The sequence below is a fragment of the Nelumbo nucifera genome, chromosome 1, assembly GCF_055504915.1.
Source record: "Nelumbo nucifera cultivar China Antique chromosome 1, China Antique-T2T, whole genome shotgun sequence".
NCBI lineage: Eukaryota > Viridiplantae > Streptophyta > Magnoliopsida > Proteales > Nelumbonaceae > Nelumbo > Nelumbo nucifera.
Genome location: NC_142649.1, coordinates 102,837,772 through 102,862,300, shown reverse-complemented (window position 1 = coordinate 102,862,300; position 24,529 = coordinate 102,837,772). Strand labels below are relative to the sequence as shown.

The window sequence follows — 24,529 nt, the reverse complement described above, 5'->3', positions numbered from 1 at the left end:
TCAGTTAAAAAATACACTTCCAGAGAAAGCGAAAAAGCAACCGGCTCAAAATAGAGTAAATGGTGGTAAGGGTGTTCCACAATGAATTGCTTTCATATATAACAGAGAATTTACTGATTTAGCCAAGATCAATGAATTTTACAATTGGTGATGATTTTGACATCATTAACAATATACATTTTCGTCATGCCTGCCTTCAAAAACACAGCTCCATGCATGTTCCCTCGAAACAAAATGGAAAAGAAAACCTACACTGCTGAAAATATAATCTGAATCAATCACCTCCCATGATCCCGCTGATCTCCAGCTGCTGCACCAGGAACATTAGGAATCTGGCCTTCTTTCTTATCCTTCCCAGCCGATGAAGACCCACTCCCATTCCGGCAAGCTGCCAGTTTGGATTCTGCAGAAGCTGGAGGCAAATGCATCCCCTCCTCAATAGGTAGGGTTCTCTTTGAGCCCTCTAGAGCAACACCAAGAACAATGTTATCCTCCACCACAGTCCTGGCAATTGATGGTGGTGGAACTGGCAACGTCTCATTTTCTTGCTTTGGTTGTGAAGAGTGGGGAACACCTACCCTTTCATCGCTGGTCTCTGACAAGCTGACTGGAGGCTTCTCAAAAGCAGCTCCCAGAAGGGTAATGTCCTTGGAACTTAGTCCCATTGAATCTAGGCCTCCAAGCTGTGTCTTCGAGGGCGGAGTGGATACACCTGTTCCCATTTGAATACTGTCAACCTCAGATTGCTTGTCAGGATTGGTTTGGACTGAACTATCCCTCACTGAACTCAGGGCCTTGGATTTGGATGGTTCTGACATTGCGGCTACCTTTTCTTCTAACTTTGAATCAGATATTGAGGTCGCTGCAACTGTAGGTTCTGCCTTAGAGTCAGACGTAGGCATGGCTCCAATCTTGGCATCTGCCTTGGAGTCAAACGTTGATGCTGCCTCAACCCTGGCTTCTGCATTGGTGTCAGATGTTTGTCTTTCTGTGCCTTTTGCATCCTGTTCTTCATTTGCGTGTACTGACCGACCTTGAGGTTTTATTTTATCATCACCATTAATTTTATATGGGGGTTCAATAAGTAAGAATGGACGGTTAGCAGCTGGACGAGTACGAGTGAAGATGGTATCCGCAAACGGTATATTTTCTACATCTGCATCACTATATACTTTCTGAACTGTACGGATAGGAGTGGCAAGCCGTGCACGGTGATGGCGGACGACCCTGAGGAGATCCAGTAAAATGGCTTCCTGTTTCCTCAAAAAAAAAACAGCTAGTGTCAGTTGAACTCCCATTCACTGGTGTTGCATAGACTCTCCTAAGATCACATCTGCATGCTGTAACCACAGTTGCAACACTTGCAAGTTGCAACCCCCCAGTTAAACATGGATACACCAGTCCTTTGTTAAAATTCAAAACACCATGCAATTTATATTTGTGTCCATTGCTGGTGTATCTGTATTTAATTTGAAGGGGGGGTTGCTGTGACCATGGTTGCAACAGTTATGAACTCATAAGTAGATGAAGCATTCATATCGGATATGCATCAAATCACACTTCATAGATTATTGGACACTTCAATAACATGTTCCTTTATCTACTTGCTTATTCCACATAAATGAATAGCTAATATACACAACAAGTGACATCTTTTTCTAGAAACCATTGTTTAAGTAACAGAGTCCTAGATCTTATAGATATTTAAGTAAGAATTAAAAAAGAATGGATTATTCTAATAGTTTATACTAATATTTATATTTTTTCCTTGTTTTTTCTTGCCAAATCAGGTTCCTGGACATGCATTGCATTCTGATTCTTGTATCCGTGTCCATGCAACACTGTTACGAACATGTTCATGAATGTCACCAACATAAACAAATTAACCACCATTTCCCCCCTTTTCATCTTTTGCATCAAGAACTGCTTTTATTTTTTTCTCTTTTATTCTTTTGGTTCAATAACTGCTTTTTATGATACTATATGATTGACCATCAGATGGGAGCACTCACACAAGAAACAGCCATGTGAAATTCTCGTATTTTTCAACCACTGGCTGAACATATCATACAAATCAAAAGAAATCTATTTTCAGTTTTTGAAAGTGGACAAGGGACTCGTTGCTTTTCCCCGTTTCAGTCCCACATCAGCAGTCACTATATAAGAATTGGTAAATGGTTAGGGAATGCCAATGCAAAAAAAAAGGGCAAATAATGTTATGCAGTAAAAAGATTGACCAACTATGCATCTGTGTTTAATGCCGTTTTCATTTAAGAAGGTCAGAGTAAAAAATTGGCATATTTTATATGTAAATGTTAAATATGTGCATATAAAAAAATATAATGGATATATGCATATGTAAAAATGAAAATAATTTTAATTTATAATATATAATTAAATTTTCCTCAAGATTTATCCTACATATTTCAAATTCATATTATTCATATAGTATACATTTTCCTATATTACTTTAATATTCTTCCATATTCTTGAAAACCATGCAATTTGGCATTTTTCTTCAGAATAACCTTAGTACAAGAATTTGCCAAGTATGGTCATTATTTTAACAGGTCAAATTAAAAAAGGAACCCATGCTAAATTGTTTATTTATTTATTTTTTTCTTTCAATAAGTAGTTTGATTGAGTTTGGTTCAAATGCACTATACCTATCAAAACAACAACGTTTCATATAGACCCGACCATCCAACATTTTTGAATTTCAGTCTTTCATCAACGCTAGAAAAGTGCCAATCGTCCAACAATGAGTGTTCAAAAAAGTAATTTAATTTTTTGATGGTGGGATTATATACCATAGATAGCACCATAATTGCCATAGGTTCATGGCAGATGGAGAGGTGCAACAGTAGCTTGCACCATATCTGTAATAGCTGCATTAAGTTCCTATAAATTTATAAAGAAGCAAGAATTCCATTTTCTTGATATACAAGCTGAACATTAAATAATGATTTATTCTCACCTTGACACAAAGGTACTCTTCAAAATGGGAAGTTTTCACAAAGCAGGAAACCATAATCTGCAATTCCACCCATGCCAAGAACACAAGTTAGTTAAGACTCTTAAAACTTTATCCTAAAGTAATGATTTATACATAACCACTACAACTGCCATTAATGCATTTCTAATTTCATAAAAGAAATAAGATCAAGCGACAGTTGGAAGATGACCAACCTGATACTTCAGGGTCACATGCTCCAAACAAAGTACCAGAATTGTCAGGACTAGGGACACCAGTAAATTCCCTCTTATTGTTTGTTAATTATGTAATCCATCAGTCATGGAATTGTCTCTATTTAAAATGTCTATTTACCACTAGCAACAAAATTAGCAAACTGTGTAGACTACCAGAGAACAGCCTAAATGTGGTGGCATATTTCTAACATGTAATTAACAGAAATTTTTAGCTTCAATAAACCTAATGATTCATCTAATGCATAATAATAATCCATGAAATAAAATACGTAATGGGCATTCCTTCCATTCTTCCATGCTAAATTACAAGCTAAATTTCAGGGTATTGAAACAATCTTATAGCAAATGCACAACCTCCCTCAACCAACTAGTATATCATACAAAAAGCAAATAGAAATAACAAATTATACAATGAAATTTTCATTTACAATAGATCAACATCAAAGCTTACCAAAAGGGCCTGATTCTCTGGATCAATATTGTCTAGAAACACTCTCCTATGCAACCTTTGTTGCTCTACTTGTGGATTTTTGGCCAAGACCTTGCGCATATCTGCTACAATATTCTGAACATGGAAAAGTTGTACCCAAATATATATGGGAAGCATTAGCATGTTCTTGTCCATATGTGCATAGAACATGTCTCATTTGTCAACAAGTATATGAAATCCAAATTGGTCCTTACATTAATTTTGTTAACATCCAGGTGACTAATGGCAAGGTGGGTTTTGATACGCCAATGACTCTTCTGACTGAGATTCCTCACAACGCTCACCGTAAACTTGTGGTTTGGAATGTGAACAGCTTCACGATCATCACCTCGAATAATTGTTGGCGACCACCATCCAACATGCTGAGAGAATAGAAGATAAAAATGTGCAATAAAGAAACACAAGGGCTGTACTAAAAATCCTATATTTATACCTGTGCTGACTTAGTAAGAAAAAGATGCAGCCCCAGCCCAAACCCAACCCTGAGTAAAGAATAAACCAGATGCACTCCCTCATCCAGCCCAACCCAACCCAAAAAGGGGCACACACTAACAGTATCCACACATTTCGTTTTTGTACTTTTCTTAGTTAGTGTTTGACACTTAATACGAACCTCAACAGTACCAGAAACTTCATAGCCTTCGATCTTAGTTTGAATCCATTCATTCAGAACAAACGGTCGTGTTGCATGAATCATCACACTAGAGAGGAAGTTTGTGAATATCTGAACACAATGAACTATGTTAATTAAGGTTTTGCAGTTACCTAACAGCATTATACTTCATCAAAACTACAACCATTTCAATAGACCTAATACACAGAAAATGGGGATCACCTCACGACCAGCAAGGGTCAGCAATACTGTTCCAAGACCTCCAGCTGTAAGCCACTTCTGTGTGGAGAAACCCAGCAACTCCATGAACAAAGAAACAGCAGCAACCCAAACTGCAGTATATATAGCTTTTCCAGCAAAGTTGAAACCCATCTGCCAGAAACCAAGAAATGTTAGTTGCAAAATGACAAATCAGAGCTGACTATGTGTTTAAGATAAATAAAGTTAATATCTCAAGTCAGTGCGATAAAATGCTGGGTAAAAGTTTAAGGAGACAGTCTGTTCTGCTTGGCTGGTATGGTCAAGAAGCCCAACCTGATTATGAGAAACAAACAGACCAATGAAGACTAATCAACACTTGTGAACATGTAAAAAGACAATTGGCAAGGCATAGAGGTGATTCTAAGCAACACTGTAGTACATAGTTGCCTAGCCACCTAGGTGATAGAAGTTAGCAAGTAAATAATAGAAATCCTAGGTTAACTCTCTAGTTTTACATACCAATCAGTATGCATAAATTGAAAAATGGCGATTCTCTTTGCTAAATAACAATGAATTTAATATTAGAACAGGACAAATCATCATATCTAGAAAAACAATAGCATCTTAATCTTTCAATGATTCAGATTTCAAAGATAGTATTATAAATAATATGTCAAATAGAGCAATTGCATATCCAAAAAAGTAATAAATCAGCAACTAAAGAAAGCTGTAACTTTACAATAACAATAAAAGAAATTTAAAAAAAGGTAATAAAAAGGAGAAAAAACAAGCAGCTGAGCCTCTATTGTATATAATGCGTGTGCATTACGCCATTACACCATGCTTCTAAGCCCAAGATCTTACCATAACACCACGCAATGGCCCCCATTTGTGTGAGAGAGTAATTAAGAAAATAAAAGAGAAATAAAAAGAGAAAGGGAAACTCCTCTTTTATCCCCTTTTCTTTCTTTCTCTATTCTCAAAACCCTTTAATATCTTTATGTTGTAATAATAAAACTACTAAATCAGAAATTATATTTAATGCATCATAAGATGTATCAGACACATAAAATAAGATCCACACATTAGTAATAAAACAAAATCTTGTATGCAAAGAGAAAAAAGTAAGAAACTGTACATATTTATAACCTGAGTTTCCATCAGAAATTCCCTAGGTTAGTAACCAGCATCAGGTCTTTCAGCCTCCTTTACAGAATATATTAAATTTAGCCATTTGGTTTTGTCACTAGTTACAGACTTAAGACTGGAATGCAAAGAAATAAGTAGGAAAGAGATCTACATATCCATAACCTAAGTTTCTGCCATTAATTCTACAGGTTAGATACTTGCAATAGGTCTTTCAACCTCATTGACAGGATGTGCTAAATTATACCATTTGGTTTTGTTACTAGTTGCACACTTAGTGAGAACTACAGCAATAGTCATCTAAAGACTAAATGATAAAACAAGATGGCATGCCAGCAAGCAAAGAGATTGTTAAAGCAATAAAAAGCATACATTTCTCGTATCACTAGAGTCTGTTGCCTCCATAAAGAATTTCTGAGTTTGTTGAATCAAGCTGCATTTAAAAAAAAAAAAAGGCCATGTTAAGTCATTTTGAGGAAATTCCTTAACATCTAATCTAAGAACACATGCAGAGAGATGCCAGATACAGTATCCAACCACAAAAATAAGTACACTGCAGATTAATAAGGATAAATCATTGAAAGCAAATATAAGAAAGTGAAATGTGATCATTTCTATGTGCAGGGAACGTGGCTGACAAATGTGGGATTTGCATCCAGAAGGCAATATCGTGGATATAAATATAGATATTCAATAATTGACAGCTATAGTTTTTACATTACCTTCCAATGGGAATGGCTACTCAAATAAAAACAGAGCATGGACTCAATTCAACGATTCCAAGAAAATTGAGATTGTGATAGTAACCATACTCACCTTGATAGACAATAGGCAAAGGCCATGACAGTTGACAATGATTTAACAAAATTCAGAAAACGATGCTTAACAGCCTGGCTAGCTTCTGACGGTAGAACAACTGGATCAAATGCCCTGCAAAACACAAGGGTATTAGTTTGTCAAGAATTTTTTGAGTGAAAAAGATTTTCAAATTCTCCTCTCTCAAAATCCAGAAGACCTGCAGATAAGTGTTGCTCCAGCCCACAGCAGCATAGGTTGAAGATAAGAGGTCATAACATAATGTGTGCTACTCTTTTTCCAGCTACTATCACTCCTCTAGTAAATTAAAAAAAAAAAAGTGTCAGAATGCCTTTAAAAATCAGGACACAACTTCAAAAGGAACCATAGTAAAGAACTAACAGAAAGAAAGAAAGTCACATGGGAAAATTTTGTTGTTCCTTTCCTCCCTCATACTCCTGCCTTTTCTTGAAAAAATAATCATGAACTAAGGGATGTGTAGGCACCTATCCCACATGGCAGGGGTGGCAACTTACATGCAGCAAAAGGTTTCTTGTCATACGCAAGAGCGGCGGAAGCCCCCAAATTGTGAAGACAATGATACCTACTGCCGGAACCAACTGAATTACAAGAGGACTTCCATTTAAAGCACTATATGACCTGCACAATATTAGAAAATTGAAGATAGAACAGAAAACAAGTAAAAAACAATTGACTCCAATCCAAACTCCTCTTGGAGATCTAAACCCATTGATGTAGCTGTTCACTTATCTATACTCTCAATGCATAGGCATTTTTTGTTTCCAGTTTACTAAGCCACTTTAGTATTAAGGTAGCATTTGATAACTGCTGAAGTAATTGCTGAAAGTGGGACACAGAAAAGATTCTAAACTTAAAAACAGCTTAAATCCAGGGCGTTGTTGATATATGTTAAATCTTTTAGGCGTAAAGTAATCACCCCTACACCAATGTTCCATCATTCCACAAATAAGTAGGTCCTCGGTTTCTGATATGCTGAATGGGACATTATTAAATTTGGAATTGTTTCCATGTTCAGTTTTCATCACCCAATTTCATCAGTTATGAAACACCACCTAAAGGCATGATTAATTTGGCATTTAAATTGACTAGAGTTTCTGGCATACTATTTCAAATATATGGTGTATCTTGTGATCTACTTAGCAAATTTCATGCACAGAGACTTTCCAAGAACAAGGTAATGTACTATTACTATCTTTTTTTTTTTTTTGCGAAAAAATAAGTATTATATTCAAAAGGGGCAGGGGGGGGGGATGTACATGAGAAGATGTACAAACAACCATCAGGATTTCACAACTATAAAATCACCCCACTTAAGGGGGCAAAATATTAGCACCATACAAAAAAATTCTATCCATCCCAGATTTAGCCAAAAGATCCACAATTGAGTTCAGCTCCCTTGGAATCCATCTAAAGCCGCAACGCAGAGAAGATAAAGTATATAACCTACTTTAGGAATCCACTCTACATGAAATAGCAATTACCATCATCTATTATAGATAGCACTTCTAAATGTCTTATTCTAAAAGCGAGAATAAGACAAATAGTGCTTCCGGTTGTACTGAAGTCACAAACCAGCAAGCATATGATGGTTAAAGTCATGCTTACACTGGAACATAAACCAGTACTACTATTTGCCAACACTCTAAAAGACAATAAAACAGGTCAAGCTGAAGTCACAAACAAGCAAGCATATGATGGTTAAAGCCAACGCATACTTAAACTGGAATGCATAAACTAGTACTACTATTTTCCAACACTCTAAAAGGCAATAAAACAGGTCAAAATCACTAACATAGAGCCAATAATTTCCTAATATAGTTTGTATCTGTGCATACGATGGCGCATGTATTAAGTATTCACTGAAATGAATAGCTTAGCAAGCCGATTGCCCCTTGACACAAAAAGCAATTCCAAGAGAACATGGGATGCAGTCCTAGAGAGGTTTGATAGGAAGCTGCCATGTGGAAATCTAAAACATTTATCAAAAGGTGGAAAGCTTACTTTGATAAAAAGGGTCAGGGTCCCATCCCCACTTTCAATATACTACTCATCTTTGTTCTTGTTAGTGTAGGGGTATTTCTGTCTTTATACTTATATTAAGGTTGCTGATCTGTAATATTATGTTAGAGCCAGTGCTCCTTACTTAAATAATGGCACATATGTCTTTTCCATTATCTTAATAATAAAAGCACATGTCTGGCCAAATGGGAGTTAGGTTTTTTTACTTCCAGTTCGAACCAGACTTTCTCCTTTTCTCTCTCTCTTTCTTCCACCTTTCTACCTCTCTCTACGTGACTGATCTCAGACAAATAGAACTCCAAGGCAGGCCGAATCATAACATCGTATCAGAGCAACTCGAATCTGCCTAGATTTCTATTCTCTGCGCACCCAATCTAGGGTTTCTCTTGATTTTTCTACATTCAACTGGAGATAAGGGAAAGGGCTGAAAAGGAGTGATCGCCCTCTCCCCTTGGAGGTTTCTATGCCTCCAATCGTGTCTTGTGTGGTCGGTTGCTGTGGTTTCTAAGAAGCCCTCCCCTAATCGATGAAGAGAAGAGGGTCGATCTGTATTACCTTGACGGTGGTGGAAAAAATTAGTCATCCCTTTCTCCTCTCCAGTGGCACTGTCGATTTGGTCATCCGTCGCTGAAAGTTTTGAAGTCTTTGGTTCCATCTTTGAGTCAACTTTCTGTTTTGGATTGTGAGTCGTGTCAGTTTAGGAAACACCATCTTGTTCCCTTTAGTTCTAGGGTTGATAACCGTGTGTCGAGTCCTTTTTCTTTGATTCACTCCGATGTTTGGGGTCCTTATAAAGTGATGTCATATAATGGATATAGATATTTTGTCATTTTTGTAGATGCTTTTTCAAGGATGACGTGGCTCTATCTAATGAAAGAAAGAAGTGAATTGTTTACCATTTTTCAAAAATTTTATGCTGAGATTCGTAATCAATTTGGTATTCACATTAAAGTTTTCCGTTCTGATAATGGCCGTGAATATTTATCCTCATCATTTCAATAATACCTGGACCAACACGACATTATACATCAGACCTCATGTACCTACACCCCACAACAAAATGGGGTGGTTGAGAGAAAGAATCGCCATCTCTTGGAAACAGCACGATCCCTCATGCATCACATTAATGTTCCCAAACATTTTTGGAGTGATGCGGTGCTTACCTCTTGCTTTCTGATTAATCGGATGCCCACGTCCATCCTTGATGGTCATTCTCCGTTTACAATCTTGTTTCCCGCCTTGTCTCTGTTTCCTCTTACTCCTAGGGTATTTGGGTGTGTCTGCTTCGTCCATAATCTGGGTCCCGGGAATGACAAGTTCGATGCCCGTTCTCTCAAGTGCATTTTCTTTGGCCATTCTCTGACCCAGAAAGGGTATAAGTGTTACCATCCTAATTCTCGACGGTCCTTTGTGTGTGTTGATGTCACCTTCTTTGAGTCTACTCCGTTCTTTTTGGGGTCCGGTGATGCTTCTTCCTCCTCGTCACCTCCTCTTCCACTTCCCGTTGCCGACCCTCTTCCCCTTGTTCCATCCGTGACCAAATCCTTGCCTCCGGTGCCACCACCTGTTGAACGCCCACCTATCCATCACGTGTGTACACATCACCCACACGTACCAACTTCTACTCCTCCGGCTACATCACCGTCGACAGATCCGGCTCCAGACCCAAACCCAGCATCTGAGCTTGATCTTCCCATTGCCTTGTGGAAAGGTAAACGCACTTGCACCCTTCATCCTATTTCTAATTATGTTTCACTTACTCACCTTTCCACCTCCCATTGCCAGTTTGTCACCTTGTTATCATCAGTTGTTGTCCCTAAGGATGTCCAGGAAGCCCTTGCCTCTCCAGGGTGGTGCCGTGCGATGGAAGAAGAAATTTTAGCCCTTCATCGGGACCTCATTGTTCTTCCTCCTGGGAAGCAAACTGTTGGTTGTAAATGGGTTTATACAGTCAAGTATCTACCTGATGGTAGTGTTGAACGCCTGAAAGTGCGATTGGTTGCAAAAGGGTACTCCCAAACCTATGGTATTGACTACACAGAGACCTCACCAGTTGCTAAGATAGGGTCAGTTCGTGTTGTGATCTCTCTTGCATCTATGTATGATTGGCCGCTATATCAGCTTGATATCAAGAATGCCTTTTTGCATGGTGACTTACTCGAGGAGGTCTACATGGAGCAACCTCCAGGGTTTGTTGCTCAGGGGGAGGATGGTAAGGTATGCAGACTAAAGAAGGCTATATATGGGCTTAAACGGTCTCCTCGAGCATGGTTTGGTAGGTTCAGTGAGGTGGTAAAGAAGTTTGGTATGAAACAGTGCCAAGTTGATCATTCCGTCTTCAGTCATGACTCTCCGACAGGAAAAATACTATTGGTGGTGTATGTAGATGATATTGTTATTACCGGGAATGATAAAATGGGCATTGACAGGTTGAAGACTTTTCTACAAGAACATTTTCAAACAAAGGACCTTGGTAAATTGAAATATTTCTTGGGGATAGAAGTAACAAGGTCTAAGCACGGTATTAATTTGTGTCAGAGGAAATATGTGCTTGATTTGCTGGAGGAAACAGGTTTGTTAGGTGCTAAACCAGCTGAAACACCTATGGAAATAAATACTAAGCTAAGCAGTGATATGGGTGAAGTGTTTGAAGACCCTGGTAGATACCAACGACTTGTAGGTAAACTAAACTACCTAACTATTACTCGGCCAGATATTTCATTTGCGGTTAGTGTGGTAAGTCAGTTCATGTAGAAACCTCTGGTTCCTCATTGGAACGTAGTTCTGAGAATTGTGAGGTATTTAAAAGGGGTTCCAGGTCGCGGTTTGATATACAAAAGTGGCGGAAAACTTGAAATAGAAGGGTATTCTGATGCTGACTGAGCCGGTTCTATGTCTAATAGGCGGTCTACCACAGGCTATTGCACTTTCCTGGGGGGTAACCTAGTGACATGGAAAAGTAAGAAGCAGACAGTCGTAGCAAGAAGTAGTGCAGAAGCAAAATATAGGGCTATGGCGCATACTGTTTGTGAATTAGTGTGGCTAAGGAACCTTCTACAGAAAGTAGGGTACAACATCAATACTCCAATGAAGCTCTATTGTGACAATCAGGCTGCAGTTCATATTTCTTCTAATCCGGTGTTTCATGAAAGAACCAAGCACATTGAGGTTGACTGTTACTTTGTGAGGGATAAGGTGCTGAATGGAGAGCTAGACACTGCATACGTTAATACAAAAAACCAGTGGGTAGACTTATTTACAAAAGGGTTGAGTCGGGGAAGAGTGGACTACATATGTAACAAGTTGGGATTATATGATATATACTCGCCAGCTTGAGGGGGAGTGTTAGCGTAGGGGTATTTCTGTCTTTATACTTATATTAAGGTTGTTGATCTGTAATATTATGTTAGAACCAGTGCTCCTTACTTAAATAAGGGCACATATGTCTTTTCCATTATTTTAATAATAAAAGCACATGTCTGGCCGAATGGGAGTTAGGTTTTTTGACTTCCAGTTCGAACCAGACTTTCTCATTTTCTCTCTCTCTCTTTCTTCCACCTTTCTACCTCTCTCTACGTGACTGATCTCAAACAAATAGAACTCCAAGGCAGGCCGAATCATAACAGTTCTAATCCCTGCTGGGGTGGCTAAACAGCTAGAGAAGAAGATGAGGACTTTCTAATGGGTTGGATGGAGAAACAATTTCAAATTTCACTTAATAAATTGGAACAATGTGTGCCAACCTAGGAAAATGGTGACCTTAGCATCAGAAACATCAGGAAAACCAACAAATCTCTTCTTGGTAAATGGAGCTAGAGATTTAGCAAGGAAAGAGGAAATTTGTGGAGAAGAGAGAAGAGTTATAGCAGGAAAATATGTGCTCTCAATCCTAGGGTGGGATTCTAGGTCTGGCCTTTCACCTTTAGGGTGTGCAGTCTGGAGCAATATTCTCAAAATCCTCCCTGATTTCCTGAAAGGGATCAACTTCAGGGTAGACAAATGCTATCAGACCAAGTTTTGGCAATGATATATGGTGTGGAGACTTCACTCTAAGAGAAAAATTCCCCTTCATTTACAATATTGCCCAAGACAAAGATGCTGTGGTGGAGGATTGCTATGACCAGGTGAGTGAGGAGATTATTTAGGGCCCAGATTTTAGAAGAAATCTAAATGACTGGGAAACCCCATATTTGCTAATATTGCTCATTCATTCATCCTAATAAAAGATATTTTTAAAAGACAATTAAAGTTATAAAAAACTTTTTTATAGGGATTAAGAATTTAAGACCCTGACATGGACTTGTTTGGACTTGCCTCGAGGGGCTTGGCTAGGGCATAGAAAAACAGCAAAAAAAAACTGCACAAATTTTTAAAAGTTGCACGCTTGGGCTGAAGTGCAAAGCGCACCAGGCGCATGCCTTTTGAAAGTTCTGTGCTTGGGACTAAGGTGAGGAGCATACCCTAAAATGTGCATCGCCTTGCGCCTAGTCGTGCCTTTTAAATCACTGTAGAAAGGGAAGTTGGGGGTTCTAAACTACAAGTTGGGTGGATGCAGTCAAATAACTTGGGGGTCTGGACACATAGACAACTAAAAAGGGAAACCATTTGCTTAATAAGGGGGGTCGGGATTTTGTTTAGGTGGACAAGGAGATAAGCAAATGGACTAGTTGATACATTGGTAAAGCAACGAACCTTTGGGGACAATTTGTTTTGGTCTGTTTTGTAATCTTGAAGTAAATCCCTTGAGGTCAACACCATTGTTTGGGTGGTGACAGTGTACTCCCTTCACAGTTGCATTCCAATCAAGAGTATCCAAATGCCTGAACATGAGAAGTTTATCAATGCAGAAAAACTCGATGGCACGCCTCACAGGCTTACAAACAGAAGCTTCATAGACGGATAAGTTGATTATGTATTAATGAAGAATGTGGATCTATTCACATACTCAGAATGTTCATAACTTAACATGCATTATACCTTGTCAAAGCTACAGCAGCAGTTTTCAGAATGGGAATCCCATTTCCTTGTCCTGGCATTAGAACAGACCGGCACGTAATAACATTATATCTGGAGTGTAAAGAACGTTTTGGTCTGTATGCACTGTTTGAGAGGCTCAGGCTCCAAGAATCCTGCCATGAAAAGGTAATCCAAAGCTTGATCTTGTTACCACTCAGAAAATTTCTTCATGATCCAATTAATGATACAAGTATTAAAGAAACAGGAAGAATTGCAACATGTAGAAAGTAATACAACACAACCACATAGCAATTTGTCAAGCAAAAGAAATTAGCATTAACAGAGATCCTTATGTAGGTTCTTTTTTTATCAATAACAAGTGACTTTTCATTAAAAAGAATTAAGGATTGAGTACAGGAAAGGGGAAATAAGCTTTCTTAACTCTCCCATCGAAAAAGAAGGCCACCCAAAGGTGAAAAATACAGATACAATTGAGCCCAAAATAAGGAGCCCCAATTCACCCCTTGTTTAGCTAACCCAACACCAAAGGAATTGGCACTTCCTTTTCGATAAGAATTGGCACTTCTTTTAACCCATAAAAATATTACATCAATGTCCTTTTTCAGCCAATTGAATTTCTTCTTTTCATTACTGTAGTTCCAAAGCCCATTCATTTCTTCCTTTATCCAGCCCACTACCACCCTTAGAATCATCTCCTTCTATGACCAGTTTTCTAATATTCAGCTCTTTAGCTCTTAGGTCAAATTTTGCCATTTGACATTCTGAAAACAAAAGAAAGAAAGAAATCACAATTGACTTGTATTTTAAGCCCTGGAAAACCAAATTCCTTAACACCTCCAAAGTCCAAATTAAGCAGACAAGCAGTATGGATAAGCCTAAAAATGGGCCCCCACTCAGGCCTACAATTAGGGCTCAAGATGAGCTTGATGTTTGGGCTCAATATGGACCTTGAGGTGGACCAAAAATTTGTTGCAGTAGGCCCACATCCAACCAGTGCATGCAATAGGGTGGATTTGATATCACAGGCCCAGTAGGATCCTTTAGAATTGGTAGCTTTAAAGATAGCACAATCTTATTACATTTCCTAGATGGACTCCGATTTCTCTTCACAAAGGTTCTGTTGTGATGGTGTGATTCCATACCTCAATGTTAGGATGACATTGAGCTTTTCCTGCCCAAGACTAGTGAGTCTTGTCCAGGATTTGGAGGCAAGATTCATCAATCATCTTCTTTACCTTAACTGCCCTTTTTTATTGGTTATCTTCTTTATCTCAACCATTCCCTTTTATTGTTATGTTTTCCCCCTTATGCTAACTTTGTTTACTCCATTCCAATTCAACCTTAAGCAGAACCTCTCCATGAAACCTAAATCACCAATCATCCAATCACACTTTTTCATCTCTTCCCATTGATAGCACCCGTGCACCTTTATTGACTCCTATTCTAACCTTTCTAAAATCCTACTCCTTTGTCTTCTCGAATATCCATTTTCTCTTTTCGGTCCAGCCAGCATAGTTCTTTCCCTTGAAACCCTAGCCTCTACAACCTTTTTATGGGTAACTTAAAGCTTTAGTGGTTACAAGCTTAGAGAATGGAATATATACAGCATGCCAAGCATCCCAAGAGAGGCTAGCAAGCAACCTAACCCAAATCCTGAGTTAGCTACCTTATCTCTCTCAAGGTGTGCCAAGGTCCTTCACACAACCACCTTTGAGTCATCTTCCACCACTACATTGTCTAAGTTGAGTGACATCCTCAGACGCAATCCTTGTAGAACTGCTAACAATTAACTTTTTGAAGTAACACCATAGCCTTTAGGGCCTTCATACATGGAAATTATGGCCCCATTATCATCATTGATCCCCCCCCCAAATCCCTGATGGACCCAGATTTCCTATGTTGCAACAATCAAAAGCTTCAACAGCCTTTTGAGATGCTATTTGACACTTGATGCATCCAACCATTTTCTCAGTAGTCTTATGTCAAAGACTAGACAGCTGGCCTTAAAATCCAGTTAAGATATGATGATTACAAAATAAAAACATGTTAAATAAAAAATGAGGAACTTATTTTGGAACACAGATAGTGAAGAGGATCCAATCTTCTAATTTTATTGACATTATCCTAGAATGTCATCACTAACCACCAAACATTACATTTTGTTTTCTTTCCCTAAGTTTCCACATTGACTTGCATTGATTAATATTAATATACCTCCATAAACAAGTCAGGTGCCGCTGAATATACACTCAACATCAAGTTTACTGACACTAAGCATTATCATTGTTTAAATTATTTGGTAGTCTTTGTTGAATAACTTAGTTTATTTCAGTTTAGTGCCGCAAGGGCACCTTTGTAATTGTACCTCTTTTTAATTTCTGAATGGTCACCCTAGTATAAATATTAAAAAGGCTGGCGCCGCCAGCTGACTTTCTTCCTCTCCAATCTTTTTCTCCTCTCTCTTCTCTCCTCTCTTCTCTCTTCTCCTTCTCCTCTCACTATTCTGGGATCGTACTGCCCCTTTACCAAGAAAACATGGTATCAGAGCAACAGATCCAATCTTAGGAGCAGGGCAAACTGTGTTTTTTCTTCCTCCAACTACTGTATTTGTCTATTGATGATCGACTCAAAGAATCTGGTGGACATGTGAGGAAGCTTGCTGTGAAATTTTTTTTCTCTTGGTCATGAGCCCAGAAATCTTCGAGGGAAGCCGAATGCTGTGACATTTTTTTCTTCTTTCCTCAGCTTTGTGGATCAAACTGATCCTTTTTTGTAGCCAGGCAAGTGGGTTATGTGGATCTAATGACCTGCGGCTGGTGTGAGAGTGTTTTCTCTCATTATATGTGGATCAAGTGATCCTTCTTATGCCCTGAAAGGTGGGCTGTTCAGGTCTGCAGTTCTGTAACTGCTGTGACAGCAGTTTGTTTTCTTCTTCAGTTCATATTGAAACTTAAACTGTTGTGTGGAAAGTTGGTGAATTATTGCTAGAGGGACTGGTCAGACCTGTTTTTGATATGTTTTACACATCTAAACTGGTTTAGTAGGGTTGAAATCTGAGAACAAGTAATGGTGCGTGATCAATTTTGATTATTCTATGTGAGAACAAGTTTTCTTTGTGCCCAGAATTGTGGCTGAACTAAGACTTCAACCTTGTTTGACTGAACAGTGAGTCTGAACTGAACTGAGAACGTGTTCTCTGACTGAATTGTGACTGAACCGAAACCAAGTTCTATGTCTTTTGAGGATTCTAGTATGTTTGGTGTGACCTCTAGTCAGAGTGGGATGAGTGGAGGTTTTGACATGAGTTTCCCTATGGCTGTGATTCCCTTTGATGGCCTCAATTACCCAAGGTTTAAAATGTCGATGTTGATGGAAATGTCGCTTACCAAAATATAGGATATATGTTGGAAATGTCGAGGGGAAATATTGTAAAAATTATAGACATTGTGGAAATATTATGAAATATGTGGAAATATGCAATGATATTTTGTAAAATGATAAAAGAAGCATTAATACATATTTCTAGACTATTATTATCTTATTCCCAACCATCATATAAAGCTAAGAAACTAAGATCAATAACAAATTAGTAAATGACGATTTACTGATTTATTATGCATTTTGATGTTTTTACAAGGTTATCTAATATTTTCTTTTCTTATTTTTAATTCTGATTTATTATAAATTCTAAAATATTTATTTCACACTAGTAAATAGAAATACACTTATTCTGATTTTTTAAATATTAAAGTTATAATACATTATGTTTTATTAGAAATTTAATAAACTGATTCTCCTTTTTGTAGTATTAAGATTATGATAAATTCTGAGTTCTTATAAAACTTAATGAATTTATTATGATTTTTAATACTAAATTTATAATAAATTTTTATTTAGTATAAAATTTAATAAATTTATTCTGATTTTTATATTAAATGTAGAATATGATTTATTATAAAATTTAATAAATATTTTAAAAAATACTAACTAATTAATATTTTACGTTTTATATTATAAAGTAATTAATTTATTCTTTTGTTTTTATATTTTGTTAATTCTTTTTTATAAATATTTTATTTGAAATATTAAATAAAAATTATTAATGAAACAATTTATATTAATATACTGTATCATATTAATATAATATACTAATATATTATATTATTAATGTACACTAGTTGACATCCTGTCAACATAATAGGAAAAACTGTCTTTTTTTGGTTATTTGGACCGATTTGGTCGACATTTCCAAAATATAGGAAATGACAACTGAAATAATGTAATTTTTGTATTACCATCCATTTTCATGTCGGTGAGCCTCGACACCGACATATGTTGGGCGACATTTGGCGACATTTGAAACCATGCAATTACCTAGAATGGTCAAGGGGAATCAAGCTCTACATAACTACAAGGGGGAAAGTGGGGTATATCAATGGTAGAATTAGAGAACCCCAATTTGGAAGTGTGAAACAAGATAGGTGGGACCAGGAAAACAGCATGGTGATGTCATGGCTGTTATTGTCTATGCTGCCACAAGTGAGAATTACCTTCATGTGGGCAGAAACAGCTTATGAGATATTGGAGCAGGCTAAGTCTACATTTTCAAAACAACGGCATTATGCCAAAATATATCAGTTCCAGGTTTCCTCCTCAACTTGTAAGCAGGGAGAGAGAAGTCTCTCCGTCTACTATTTAGATGACTTCTATTTGGAAGGAACTAGATCACTATGAGAATATAGACTGGAAATGTGATGCAGATGCCAAAGCATACAAGTCTCTGGTTTCCCAGCAACGAGTGTTTGCCTTCCTCTGAGGGTTAAATTCCACATATGAATCTATCAGGGTTCAGATATTGGGGAGTAAAGATCTCCCATCAATGCAAGAAGTATATGCTCTAGTACAGTCAGAAGAAAGCAGACGAAATGTGATGAATAATCCTAAGGGAGAGCAGATTGCATTAGTAGCTAAAGGGAGTGTTGGTACAGGTGGTGGTCATTCCTTCAAGAAGAGCGACTTCCCAAAGAAAGTTGATGACAAAGATAAACTATGGTATACACATTGTCAGAAATCTAGACATACTCGAGAGACATGTTGGGAGTTTCATGGGGAGCCAAAGTGGGCTCAGGAGCTCAATAAAAAGTCAGACAAAAAATAAGAAGCAAGAACAACAAGGTTAGAGGAAGTTTAATGCAGCAAACTTAGCCTCTCAAGAGCCTCAATCATTTGCCACTACTATGAGTCCTCCCATGACTAATCCCAAGGAAGATATCATTAATTCTTTCTGTAACCATTTGGAGTTGTATGGGAGGGCAATCCACCAGATGGATTCTGCTTCTCCCCCCTCAACTTCCTTTGCATCTACATCAGGTAACGGTAATTCTGCCACAGCTTTCTATGTGTCCTCTCGTCCCCCATACTCTCCTTGGATAATAGATTATGGAGCCTCGAACCATATGACGGTTAAGTCTAATTGTTTTCAATCTTATCATCTATTATCTGGTCGGGATAAGGTGAGACTTGTTGATGGTTCTTTCTCCACCATAGCTGGTCAAGGAACCATCTCCCTTCCTCTTGGACTCACCCTTTCTAATGTTCTACATGTTCCTAAACTGCCCATAAATTTGTTCTCTGTTAGTAGTATGACAAATTCGTTAAACTACTCAATAACCTTTTTTCCTTCCTCTTGTATGATACAAGACTTGGCCTTGGGGAAGATGATTGCTAGAGGTCGTATGGTAGATGGTCATTACATGCTGGAGAATAAAACTAGTCTTGCGGCTATTTTGTCTAAAAGTCTGTCTAGTAAGAGTCAAGTCCATTTATAGCACAGTCGTTTGGGTCATTTATCTATTGAATCAATGAAAGTTTTGTTACCATTATTTAAATCAGTGTTAGTGTCGGATTTCACATGTCAAACTTGTCAATTAAGCAAACATTGTAGAAATCATTTTACTTCAGGAAATAATAAATCTGAATTTCCTTTCCATATTGTTTATTCTGATGTCTGGAGCCCTATTCTTTAACATCCGAGTCTGGCTATAAGTATTTCATTACACTTCTTGATGACTACTCCCGATATACATGGGTGTATCCTATGCGATCCAGAGATGAAGTATCAAAAATCATTAAAGATTTCTAGCACTTGATATTCACTCAGTTTCAAATGAAAATCCAAATTTTCCAATCAAACAATGCCAAAGAATATTCTCATAGTGATCTCATGGAGTTTTTCGCTTCGTGTGGATCCATACATCGCATCTCTTGTGCTAGAATCCCCCAACAGAATAGTGTTGCTGAAAGAAAAAATTGTCATCTCCTTGAAGTTGCTCGTGGGTTACACATGAATGTTCCTAAATGTTTTTGGTTGGATATTGTGTTGTGTGCCGCCTATCTCATCAACCGTATGCCATCTCGCTTGCTAAGGTACAAGGCCCCCCAAACTTCTTTCTCCCAAGGCTCCCCTCTTCTCTATTCCTATCCGTGTGTTTGGTTGTCGTTGTTTTGTCCAAGACCTATCTCCTACTTGTGGTAAACTTGATTCCCGTACCATTCCTTGTGTATTCTTGGGTTATCCTTCTTCCCAAAAAGGTTATCGATGCTTTGACCTCGTTTCCAAGGAATACTATGTCTTTATAGATGTGTCTTTCTTTGAAAGTATTCATTTTTTCCCGGTTTCTCCTCAAGGGGAGAGTAAGGTGAAGGAGAAACCAGTTCAAGTTCTCCCTCCTCTACCTGACCCCCCCCTCCATTCAGTGTTTTTCGTCATCACAAGGGCCAACTAAATTCAAGAGTTGTGGAGCAACTTGAAACTATACTGCCAACATCATCAAATTCACTGGGGACAAATCATATCCAACCAGGTACTATCATTCCTGTTGATGTTTTTGATCCTCTTGCTATTGATACTTCATTTGTTGATGACCTAGACATTCCCATTGCAAAAAGGAAGGGAGTTAGGTCTTGTACCACTAAGTATCCTATTTCCCATTTTGTTTCCTATGAGAACATCTCACCCTCTTTTCGTGCTTTCATTTCTTCCATTAACAGTGTCCCTATCCCTAAAAATGTGGCAGAAGCTATCTTAGTACCTGAATGGACAGATGCAATGAAAGAAGAGATAAATGCCCTACATAAAAATGGTACGTGGGAGTTATTGGATCTTCCTAAAGGTAAAGAACCAGTAGGGTGCAAGTGGGTGTTCACAGTGAAGCACAAGGCCGATGGCAAAATAGAAAGGTACAAGGCTAGGTTGGTGGAAAAAGGGTTTACCCAGGTATATGGTGTACATTATGCAGAGCCTTTTGCTCCAATAGTCAAGATGAACTCCATTAGAGTTCTTTTCCCCCTTGTGGAAAATCTTGATTGGGATCTTCTTCAGCTAGACATTAAAAATGCCTTCCTGACTGGAGACCTTGAGGAAGAGGTGTACATGGTACAACCTCCTGGCTTTAGTGCCCTAGGCAAAGAGCAGAAGGTATGCAGGCTAAAGAAGTCTTTGTATGGTCTAAAACAATCACCAAGAGCCTGGTTCAACAAGTTTCATCTAGCTATACAATAGATTACAAACAGTGTCAGACTGACCATACTCTATTTGTGAAAAGAGGGGAAAGAAAGATTGCAACCTTGATAGTGTATGTTGATGACATAGTGATCACAAGTGACTAGAAGGTTGAAATTCAGAGGCTAAAGGATTTCTTAGCCACTCAGTTTAAGGTGAAGGATCTAAGTCCCCTTCGGTATTTCCTTGGAATTGAAGTGGCCCACTCATAAAAGGGAATTTTCATTTCTCAAAGGAAATACATCCTAGATTTGTTACAGGATTCGGGAAAATTAGGGGTTAAGCCAACTGGCTCTCCCATTGATCCCAATCACAGATTGGGTGACAATTGTAGCGAAGTTGTCAGTGATGTAAAACAATTCCAGAGAGTTGTGGGAAAGTTCCTGTATTTGTCCATGACCAGGTCAAATATTTCTTATGCAGTGGGTCTTCTTAGTCAGTTCATGCATGCTCCTAAGACCACACACTTAGAGGCAGCAAAGAAAATCCTCAGATATCTAAAGAAGTTTTCAGGAGTAGGTTTATAAATCCACTAGTGGGTATTGTTCCTCTGTAGGAGGAAATCTAGTCACATGGAGAAGCAAGAAACAAAGTGTGGTGGCTAGGTCTAGTGCTAAAGCTAAGTATAGAGCAGTGTCCCATGGAGTTGTTGAAGCTATGTGGATAAAAAAATTGTTGAGCAAATTGGGTTTTCCTGTTGATAGCCCTATGTCCTTGTATTGTAATAACAAGGCTGCCATCAATATTGCAGCCAACCCAGTTCTTCATGATAGAACTAAACATATAGAGGTTCACAAACATTTTATTAGAGAAAAAATTGTTAATGGGAAGTGTGCACCCCATATGTTAGTTCTAAGGAGCAACTTGTAGATATATTTACAAAAGGCTTGCATCACTCGCGGCACAATGACTTCTGTGACAAGTTGGGCATGATTGACATCTATGTCCAAACTTGAGGGGGAGTGTTGAATAACTTAGTTTATTTCAATTTAGTGCTGCAGGGGCACCTTTGCAAGCTGACTTTCTTCCTCTCCAATCTTTTTCTCCTTTCTCTCTTCTCTCTTCTCCTTCTCCTCTCACTATTTTGAGATCGTACTGCCCCTTTCCCAAGAAAACAGTCTTCAAGTTGAACATGAAATCTATATTAGTATGAATACCTACAAATGCACAACTATGGGGCAAAAAGCTGTAGAGCAAAAAAAAGACTATGGGGCAAAAAGCAACTTTAGAAACTACATCAAATTGATGAAAAATAACCCCTAATTAGAATATAAATTATAATTCAAGCTCTCAAACTCTACAATACATCTCTGATGCTATAAAATGTAAAGCTTTTAAGTGGTCCAGTCCTAGAAAAATATAGAAACAATATACTTGGTGAACCTTGAGGCAGAAAACAGAGGAAAATGGAACTTAACATGCTGGCAGTCACATAAGATGAGATATAAAAACCATCAACAAAGAGGAAGAGGACCATACTGAAGAGTACGATGAAAGGGAAATACTTAATAAATGTAATCTGCCACCACCCACCACGGTCTGGGGAGAAAATGAACAAAAAAATCAATATATAATGAGTTCATGCAGAAATATGAAAAATAAATATTAAGCAACATGATAAAATTCAAGAAGTACAAAGACATCTACCTTAATTCGATTACCACATCCATGGCTCTTGCAAAGTCCCAATTCATTGGACAATTGCAAAGAACCAGCAATCACCATCATCAGGCAGAGTTTGGATATTTAGTTATTAGCATAAAATCATTAAGCTACCCCAATTTCATCTGATCCCTAGCCTCTAAATAAGTATTTTAACAAGGAGCTCAAAGACCGTGTAGATTTGATATTGTTGCACCAAGTAGCTCCAAAAGCCCAAAACCTGTCAAAGTAACCGAAATTGTCAGCTTGTAGCAAAGGATTGTTGAAATTAGTTGAAGAGCACCATGTCTAGAATATCCATAAGTAGGATATTGAAGAGGAAAAGTTACCCCATGAATCACACCATTTTGTTGTAAATAAGGTTGTATATCATAATAACAATAACAACAACAATAAAGAAAGAAATTATCCAATTTATGCCCAAGGAATTGGGACACAAACCAGCATGCAGGGCAGAGAAAAATCAAGGTTCATAGTTGTACCTACAGAGCAACAGGAATGTATGGGATTAAGTCCAAACCTACGTCTCCATAAGCTTCTATGTAAACCAACTTTTTACTTGAACCAACAAAGGCATTTGTTCTAAACAGGAAGATACCAAAAACAACCAAACAAAACGGCCATCCATCAGTGTCATAGGTCAGCAATATCAATGAGTTCAAAGCGGGTAGGTTGGCAATCAAGCATATGAAATCCATCAAAACAGAACTAAGCAAAAGCCGCGCGACTTCACAATTGTAGGTTTCCTTCACTTCGGTTTCCTAATTTTCTTCCCAAAAACAACTAAGCCTGGCCTAAGTCAGGTAAGTATGTCCTTCGTGATTAAAAAAAAAAAAAAAAGAGTAAGTCAAGGTAATAAGCTCCAATCGTGAAGTAAATTCATAAGCTTAAGCAAATTTGACCGAGGGAAAAATAATAGAAGTGAACTTCAAACCGAAAAATGGGCATCAAGGAAAGGCAACAAACCCATCATCTGAACCGGAACCCTAAATTTGCAGCATTAATTAACTAATCAAACACTGTTGCTTTAGAGTTCATCAAGGCTTAAAAAAAACAACGCAACTTTTTCATTAATGCGTACCCCTAAAAGGGAAAACATCAAGTCATCCAATAAAAAAAAAACAAAAAACTCCATTAATCAAATCAATTTTCACTTCCTTAAATGCAATTAAAAAAAAGAACTCGAGAATTGGTCCCGTAAAGAAACTAAACTCGATATCTTTCCTCACAGAATTAGATGAAGTATTGAAGAAAGAAAACCAAATCAACAATTCACCTTACAACTTGAAAATTTTCGTGACGAAAAAGTTGAGACCCCCAATTGTTTGGAACCTTTCAATAAAAAAAAAAGGAATGTTTTCTGCTTATAGAGGTGATGAGAGAGAGAAGGGGGACAATGAGAGAGAGAGAGAGAGAGCAACTGGCTGGAAATTTCGATGCAAGTGAGCGAAGCCAGAACGGGAGAGAGAAGGGAGAAGGGAGTGCCGTTGGTTGCCTCGTTATCAAAATAGCACTGTTTCCAACCTTTTTGGGTTGCGTTTTCGTGGTCCCGCGTTTTTTGTTTTCCACAACGTGCACTTTTCTAACATGAGGTAACTTATTAGTAGACCTGGCAAAAAGTTGATCCAACCCGCGAACCCGACCCAATTCAACCTAAAAAAATAGGGTTAGGGTCTCATATTTAACTACTCGAATGTGAAAATGACCTGATCGATCCAACTCTTAGAAAACTGGATTAGGTTGGGTCATGGATCAACCCGTTGACCCGAATCTTATGTATTGTTAGAAGTTTTCACTATTTAATTTTTTCTAT

The 24,529-nt window shown here is 37.9% G+C and overlaps 1 protein-coding gene across 5 annotated transcripts; it reads right to left on the bottom strand.

Annotated features, from left to right (window-relative positions):
- Window positions 1-60: 60 nt before the first annotated feature.
- Window positions 61-24,280, bottom strand: LOC104611915 (mechanosensitive ion channel protein 2, chloroplastic-like). 5 transcript variants are annotated; one of them, XM_010279198.3, is made up of 14 exons: window positions 23,993-24,280; window positions 22,702-22,936; window positions 22,534-22,593; window positions 13,494-13,645; window positions 6,992-7,115; window positions 6,676-6,773; window positions 6,477-6,590; window positions 6,033-6,093; window positions 4,536-4,685; window positions 4,314-4,424; window positions 3,895-4,062; window positions 3,662-3,775; window positions 2,978-3,034; window positions 61-1,253 (listed from the first exon to the last, which is right to left on the bottom strand). In XM_010279198.3, exons 2-14 carry the CDS (start codon window positions 22,780-22,782, stop codon window positions 279-281), a joined length of 2,265 nt encoding a protein of 754 aa, XP_010277500.1. In that variant the 5' UTR covers window positions 22,783-22,936; window positions 23,993-24,280; the 3' UTR covers window positions 61-278. The 5 variants fall into 5 exon arrangements, with proteins under 5 accessions (XP_010277500.1, XP_088746880.1, XP_088746878.1 ...); XM_088890754.1 differs by lacking the exon at window positions 23,993-24,280 and adding an exon at window positions 23,046-23,232; XM_088890752.1 differs by lacking the exon at window positions 23,993-24,280 and adding an exon at window positions 23,199-23,217.
- Between the last annotated feature and the right edge of the window lie 249 nt (window positions 24,281-24,529).